Source organism: Octopus bimaculoides, chromosome 4 (genome assembly GCF_001194135.2).
Source record: "Octopus bimaculoides isolate UCB-OBI-ISO-001 chromosome 4, ASM119413v2, whole genome shotgun sequence".
Classification (NCBI taxonomy): domain Eukaryota; kingdom Metazoa; phylum Mollusca; class Cephalopoda; order Octopoda; family Octopodidae; genus Octopus; species Octopus bimaculoides.
The window spans coordinates 16,819,052-16,827,976 of NC_068984.1; the positions used below are offsets into that span (position 1 = coordinate 16,819,052).

An 8,925-nucleotide genomic window follows, 5' to 3' on the forward strand; every position below is an offset into this window, starting at 1 on the left:
TATATATATATATATATATATATATATATTTCACACACATATGTGTGTGTGTGAATGTTTGCATCCAGTGCTAAAAAGTACTATCAAAACAGGTGCATCCAAACAGCCATACTTAATCATCTCATTCTATTTAATTTACTATCTTTTCCTTAGCTTTTCTTTTTTTAATTATTTGTTTCAGAGAAACACAGTAGCCTTTCAAACTTAGAACACAACCTGTTTTTGGTTTTTAGCTGTCTTTCTCATAGAAAGACAGGCACAATATGACTTCCTATTTCTAAAAAATTATACTTTTTAGAAGCACAGAGCAATCAATTTTGTTCAAATGTAGCAAAGCTAAATAGTTTAAGGTATCAAGTTTAATATTTTTCTGTTCTCAGTTCAATATTTCATCATCATCAACCCCTGGACATTATTGTCTTGATCCTCAGGATTCACAGGGCAGGTTACCCATGTCCGGTGACATATCAGCAACTAAAATCATAACATTCCTTCTGAACAGGACACCAGTCCATTGCAGAGTTTTCATTTACAGCTGAGTGATCAGAATCAATGTGAAATTAACCCTTTGAGTATTGACCTCCTGAGCCTTATTTTACCATATACCTGGCACTCTACCGGTGCTAAGGTATAGAGAAAAATAAGCCATCCACCGGTAAACCGGTGTTACAGGCTCAAGGGATTAAATGTTTTGCTGAAGAACACAATGCACCACTCAGTGCAGGAATTGAAACCCTACCATCTTGCAACCATGAGTACAACCACCTAAGCACAAAACCATACATCAGACTAATTTAATTAGCTACACTAGGCTAATTTAATCGAGGAGTGGCTGTGTGGTAAGTAGCTTGCTTACCAACCACATGGTTCTAGGTTCAGTCCCACTGTGTGGCACCTTGGACAAATGTCTTCTACTACAGCCTCAGGCCGACCAAAGCCTTGTGAGTGGATTTGGTAGACGGAAACTGAAAGAAGCCCGTCGTATATATATATATATATATATATATATATATGTATATATATACATATATATACGTATGTGTGTGTATATGTTTGTGTGTGTGTGTTTGTGCCCCCAACAATGTTTGATAACCGATGATGATGGTGTGTTTACGTCCCCGTAACTAAGCGGTTTGGCAAAAGAGACCGATAGAATAAGTACTAGGCTTACAAAGAATAAGTCCTAGGGTCGACTTGCTCGACTAAAGGCGGTGCTCCAGCATGGCCACAGTCAAATGACTGAAACAAGTAAAAGAGTAAAGAGAGTATACTCTTTCTTTTGGCTTTGACTTGGAAAGAAAGCATTACTTCTACCAATATATTTTCAACAATTTACTATAGATGATCAAAGCTGATTTTTCATATGGTTTTTACAGTTAAATGTTCAAACATTTAACAACAAAATGTTGCATGAACCATTTAGTTGCCATAATGTGTGGTAATACATTTATATTTGAATTGAATCATTTATGAATTCATATCTATGTAGAGATAGTTAGATCCTATTTTAAAACTATTTCTTCTAGAGTCAGAGCCTGAAAGGAATAAGTCTTGCAATTCTGTGGAAATCCTTAGAAATTCCTTGAAAAATTACTGGCAGCCATTAGCAGAATCTTAACTGTGAAAATTCTTTAAGAAGAGGAAATAAATCAATGATAATTCTCCATGTGATTCTGAAATTTTATATAATTTTACATAACTGAAACTTCTGTTCATAAATTTGCTTTTTCCTACTATTTCTATTTCTTTTGGTTTAAAATAAAAATTGATTAAAAATTTACATTAATTCCAATAAATCAAATTTACTAATACACACACATACATGTATGTGTGTGTGTGTGTGTGTGACTTGTATTAGATATAATTTCAACTGATTGTTTGCAAATATTTACAACTAAATGCAATTACAGGAGTCAAATGAAATCTTCAATGATTAGCATTTCAGATCTCTAACAAATAGATTTATTACAAGTAATATATTACTTATTTATTCTGGCACAGGCATATTACATACTGCATAATTTTTATTATAGCACTGATATATCGATTATTGAACATGAAAGTTTTTAGTTAGCAGGAAAGATGTGACTAAAATCTAATTGGAGAAGTAGCAATGTTCCATAAGTAGTTGTTGGCACTCCGTTGCTTACGATGTGGAGGGTTCCAGTTGATCCGATCAACGGAACAGCCTGCTCGTGAAATTAACTTGCAAGTGGCTGAGCACTCCACAGACACATGTACCCTTAATGCAGTTCTCGGGGATATTCAGCATGACACAGTGTCACAAAGCTGACCCTTTGAATTACAGGCACAACAGAAACAGGAAGTAAGAGTGAGAGAAAGTTGTGGTGAAAGAGTACAGCAGGGTTCACCACCATCCCCTGTAGGAGGCTCATGGAGCTTTAGGTGTTTTAGCTCAATAAACACTCACAACGCCCGGTCTGGAAATCGAATGACCGCGAGTCCGCTGCCCTAACCACTGGGCCATTGCGCCTCCACCCCATAAGTAGATAAGTATTCTATGCATTGTACCAAATGAAATGATTGGTGCACAAGAAGGGCAAAGTAACAGAGAAGGGCTTTCTAAGTTGCAGGGGTATAGGAATACTTAACAGTAGGAGTTCTGGTAAAATAAATTCTTTGAAATACTTGGGGTTTTATAGCAGTCATCAATAAGTTCTATTACCAAAGCAATCTAGTTTGCTTGGAGGAGGTCATGCTGGAAACATGGCAGCCTGAGTAAAAATAGTGGAAAATAGCCTGAATCATATTTAATGCATATCCACATCAATAGGCGAGTTATTGCATTGCACTGACATTCCATCGGTTGCAAGGATTAGAGTTCTAGTTGATCAGATCAAGAGAACAATCTGCTTGGCTATGTGGTAAGTAGCTTGCTTACCAACCACATAGTTGGAATTGGTAGACGGAAACTGAAAGAAGCTCGTCGTATATATATATACATATATATATATGTGTGTGTGTGTGTGTGTGTGTGTGTGTGTGTTTGTCCCCCACCAACATCGCTTGACAACCGATGCTGGTGTGTTTACGTCCCCGTAACTTAGTGGTTCAGCCAAAGAGACCGATAGAATAAGTACTAGGCTTACAAAGAATAAGTCCTGGGATCGATTTGCCTGACTAAAGGCGGTGCTCCAGCATGGCCACAGTCAAATGACTGAAACAAGTAAAAGAATAAAGAGTATGCAAAATGGCTGAGCACTTCCACAGATATGCATACCCTTAACCCATATATACCCCTGATAGTGTTTTAGCAATGCAAAACCTGCTCCTACTTGTTTGGATATGAACTCGCCTGGAAGCATCTGACTGAGCATGCAAAATGTTCAGTAGGTGGTCGACACCCGTAGCTAACAGTTGCATACTGTCCTTCTCTTACCATAATGTTTAACCTAAATACAGTGAAATGTTTTATGGGCATATATGGGTTAATGTAGTTCTCAGGGAAATTCAGCATGACACAGAATATGACAAGGCTGGCCCTTTGAAATACAGATACAACTCATTTTTGCCAGCTGTGAAGACTGGAACAATGTGAAATAAAGTGTCTTGCTCAAGGGCACAACACACTGCTGGGAATCCAACTCACAACATTGCAATAGTGAGCTGAATACCCCTAACCACTTGGCTACAACCATCTCTTATAAATGTGCTGTGTTAAAAGCAATTACTATCAGAAGGACTCAAAAATCACCCCTGTAGCAGCCAGTCAGAACACTAGATGCGTTTTGGCCTTTCCAGGTCTTTTCAATGGCATGCACTCACAGCCAACGACATGCTTGGACAAGAATTCCAATATAGGAAATGGTAAATAAAACATTCACTGGTGTCAGAAATAGCCACCTTAATCTATTAGCAAAAAAAAGGGGATTATCTTTTTGAGCAAAGGACATTGGTATGATGTGGGATGATGCAGGATAACATGCTATGTTTGAAAACAAACCAAAAATGGGTCAGTCATGACTGTTCCATTGAATGAACATTAATCTAGGCAAATAGTAACAGCACTGTAATAATTAACCATCAATAAAGAAAAAAAACCTAAAAATCATTTTAAATTACTTCTCTTTTGCAGGTACAACTTGTGCTCCAGATCAGGCCAAGCTCTTACAAAGACTAACTGATTCCTTTGAAGGCTCCATTATTACCCATTATTGGGAATCAATTAAAGGAGGTGGTATAGGACTAGGTTGTGGTGCTCTTTATCCTTATGCACATGGAAAGTCTTTGTATTTCAATGGCTGTGGACAACGACATGTCATCACACAACCGATGAACCTCTTTACAGGAGGGTAAGTCAAATAGAAAAATATATTTTTTAAAATGAAGACAATTACAGTAATCCCTCGCCATATGCACTCAGTACATTGTGGTTTGCCTATCACTCACTCAGCATGTCGCTGTTCACTTATCGCACACTCAGTACGTCGTGGATTTTTCTGGCTAATATATGTAAATTTATATCACGGGTTTCTGTGGCTGATAGATATTAATATTTTTTTAGATTTTGATTATATCATGCCTAAAAATTAATAAATAAAATTAGAGTACAGTACTGCACTGTATAACACATTAATTAAAATATATTAAAGGAAAATACATAGTGTACCATAGATGAGTAAACAAAGAATCACACATCCTGTATGGGAAACAGAACTCACAAGGAAAGTGAGTGGAATTGTTTTGCATTTATAATAAAATAGGTATATCCAAATTATAAAAATGCTAAAAAATATATACAGTATTGTTTCTTATTTCTTTATTGCCCACAAGGGGCTAAACATAGAGGGGACAAACAAGGACAGACAAAGGGATTAAGTCGATTACATCGAACCCAGTACGTAACTGGTACTTAATTTATCGACCCCGAAAGGATGAACGGCAAAGTCGACCTTGGCGGAATTTGAACTCAGAACGTAACGGCAGACGAAATACCACTAAGCATTTCACCCGGCGTGCTAACTAACATTCCTGCCAGCTCACCACCTTCAGTATATACAGTACTGTTTCTACTTTGCGGATTTTCACCAATCACGAGAGGTTTTGGAACATAACACCCACGACAGTCAAGGGATTGCTGTACTACTAAAAAATTTTTAATTACATTTGAAACTTTATTGCAAGTATAATTATTTTCATGAGGGAGTTTCTATGCATTTATATGTGTGTATTTGTGCATGCTTATGTTTATTTTGTATAATGGTTAAAATAGTGCTGTTCACACAGGTTTTGTCGTTTGTTTTCTGTCGACCATGAAAGCACATTCGGGCTTATTGACATATCTTGATATGCTACAGAATCATTGTAAACAAAAGGCTCATTCATTTAGTGTCATTTGTTCCTACTTCTCTACATAACAGTGTCCAGACTATTTATTGTTCAACAGAATGGAGTATTATTACCACACTTGGAAACAAGTGAATGTTAGCACCAGGAACAGCATTGGTCCACAGAAAACTGTTCTCCAACTACAGTCTTGAAATTTGATAGGCAAACTGTGCTGCAGCCAATTGTGTTATGAGAAAGTCTTTTGTTTCGAGCCTATGCTCTTTGACAGAAAGGAACACAGAAATAAACAGGAAGAGAAAATAGAAAAAGGTTTAGTGGCTAGCGATCTATCATGGCAAATGTATATATATATCAACATGTGAAACCATAAATCCAGAGACATTTTTTTTTCTTTCTTGGGTTGTTTTCCTCTCTCCATGTATTCTTCCCTCATTACTTTCTGTAGGAGAGCGTAGGCTTGAAACATCAAAGACTCTTCCATTTTTCCTGAGTGTCAAACTAATATATCTTGTTTGTTGTACCCTCTCCTGTCTCTGTCTTTATATATATATATATATATATGATGGCTGTGTAAAACTAATGTCATAGAGAAAGTATACTGATGTAAATTGTTGCTAGAAGTAATTTACTCCTTAAAGGAAGGTAACTCCATAGAGAGGGACGTAACTCAAGATAAAATTGGTTAGTTGATAGATAAATAGCTTTTGATAAAATGACTGAGTACTGGGCCAATATGATTGACTAAACTCTTTAAAAGCAGTATTCTAATGTGGCTGCAATCCAGAGGAAGCATCCAACAAAAGAATTCAACCAGTAAAAGAAGAAATGTCTCCATGTATGATTGCAGTTTATGGAAAGATTATTGCCGTAATTGTTAGATAAACGCTAAACTTGAAATAATTTCTTCAGATTAAGTGGTTAGAAAAATCATCAGAAATCAATATATCAGATCATGAAATCAGGTAGCATCAATCAATCAATCAATTTTTTTTTTGTTTTTCTATATTTATTGATCTCTTCAGGCTGGTGGATGGCAGAAACATTAGATATCAATAAAAATACAATGTAGCATTTTCTTATCCCTCTGTTCAGTAGTAGGAGAGTCAATGTACAAGTTTCTCAGTTTGTCAGTGTCAGTTACATGATATATACGAGTTCAAGTTACTGTCAAGGTAGACATTTCAAGGTCATTGTCTTGTGGAACTTTCAGCAATAGCACAATAGACAAGGATAATAAGATGCAGAATATCGCCACAACATAATAGTGACGACAAGAATATTACAGTGCCAACAGCAATATACAAGTGGACAAGGATCCGCATTATAACCCTCTAAATGAAGATTTAGTACTCAGCTTCTGGAAGTCGACAAAATACTCTTCAATTACACATAACTCCTGCTTCTTATACAGTATCTATTTAGAGTAATCCAAGCCAGTAAATAAAATCTAGAATCCAATGAAATTGGTGATAGTCTGTGAGAACCAAACATTTTGGTCTCCTAGCCTTAGTCTGAAAGCATGAAGAGAAGGAAAGAAAAAGTGTTGTTGTCACTTGGAATAGCAACAAGTGACGGCTTAAGTCTTATTGACTTATAATAGAATCAATAAACTAGATTTGAACAAGATGGGAGTTATAAATTAAAATCTAAAGCTAACTTTTAAAGAACACTTTTTGGTTTTCATGAACCTAAGTAATTCTTGATATTTTATTTTACAGGAAAATCATATTTATTTTACAAATTGGCTGTCATTCTCAGACAGAAGAATGCAATATTAACTTGCAAAATAAAACTCACTTCCGTGGAGTTCTTTTACAATACAGCATTAACAAGGTAAATTATTCAGCAACTTCTTTGTCAATGTGGATTATCTATTGTCTTTTGTATTCTTTCGCAATATTGTCTTACAGCAACAAGAGACAAATGGCAGAACCAATTTACAATGGATAGATTGTTTATGGAATTGTGTGATGTTCATTGCATTCTGGGCACATTAGAGTTGTTTAATAATAATGTTTCTTTTATTTATTACACCAGCAGAAACACCACCCTCTGGGCAATTGTCTACAAATGTATGTCCTGTTTGCTTGTGTGAAACTGTTGTGATGTGCATATCTATAAAACTTGATATGAAAGGTTTTTAAGTAATTTTGATATGATAGATATAGTAAAAGAATTTTCACAAATATTCTCAATGTATCTCAAACAAAAACTTTGTAATTGCTTAGTTTTAATGAAAACGATTGAATAAAATGGAGAGAGTGAAAGTGATTGAATAAAATGGAGAGGGGTAGAGAGAGAGAGAGAAAAAAAGGGACAATGTTGAAAGGAAAGAAAGCGAAAGTAACAGGGTGCAGGTGAAAGAAAGTATTAACTGAAATAAGAAGGGATTCAATGAGAGAGAAAAAAGATAAAAGGCCAAAGGATGAAAGGCATTGAAAAAATGATGAGAATAAGAGTGAGAGAGAAAAAGTTATAAGGATATAGAAATAGAAGGGCTAATATGAATAGAGTTGGTAAATAAAGAAGAGATGGAAAGATATAAAGAAACAAACAGCTCTGCAATGAAACAGTAGAAAAAGAGGGATATAAATGTAAGATGCTAAAAAACGTGTTGCAGTGAATAAAAATTAGTTTTCTGATTAACTTGCAATCAGAATCTTGAAAGATACTTGAAAATCAATTATTAAAAAATTAAAATAAAATAAAATAAAATAAAATTGAAATTTATAAGAATTTTCTAGACCATGTAGATTTTAATAATTGCTTTATTTTCAGAAGTTTCATACAAACAGCTTTCTTTATTGTTATATGCATAGATAGATAAACATCATTGACATAAAAGATTACAATAATAAATGCTGTGGAATATATAAATGTAAGTTGGTGTGTGTGTATGCTTGTGCATCACATCATTGTTTTAACATCTCATGTTTCATATTTGCATGAATCAGGTGAGAGTAATCTGGAGCAGTTTTCTACAGCTGAATGCATTTTCTGATGCCAACTCACCCAAGTCTAGAGAACAATAAACAACCTAGACATGGATTATTCCAATTGTGTCAACTCATTTGCAAAGCTCAATAGGCATATCTGCGTGATCACGAACTTTACTTCCCAATCATATGGCTTCAGATTCAATACCACTGCCCACCACCTTGGGCAACTATCTTCTAATACTGCCCAGGCTGACTAAAAGCCTTGAGTGGATTTGGTTGATGGAAACTGAAAGAAGCCTATCACACATACACATATTCTTTTATTCTTTTACTTGTTTCAGTCATTTGACTGCAGCCATACTTGAGCATCACCTTTAGTCAAGAAAACTGACCCCAGAACTTATTCTTTGTAAGCCTAGTACTTATTCTATCAATCTCTTTTGCCGAACTGCTAAGTTACAGACAAATATACACACAAGCATACATGCACATACATATATATACAATGGGCTTCTTTCAGTTTCCATCTGCCAAATCTACTCACAAGGCTTTGGTCGACCTGAGGCTATAGTAGAAGACACTGGCTCTTGTGCGGGTGACACATGAGGTTTTTTGAGCGAGATGAGCGTGGCCGTTGCCAGTACCGCCTGACTGGCCTTCGTGCGGGTGACACGTA

General features: G+C 35.7%; 1 protein-coding gene across 1 annotated transcript in view; it reads left to right on the plus strand.

Moving 5' to 3' along the window:
• The window catches only part of LOC106875197 (reelin), a 200,233-nt gene that overhangs the window by 189,273 nt on the left and 2,035 nt on the right, over positions 1-8,925 (plus strand). The window contains exons 55-56 of the mRNA XM_014923240.2: positions 4,097-4,313; positions 7,029-7,143. Of these exons, the coding sequence (XP_014778726.1) occupies positions 4,097-4,313; positions 7,029-7,143 (332 nt within the window). The remainder of the gene's footprint in view (positions 1-4,096; positions 4,314-7,028; positions 7,144-8,925) is intronic.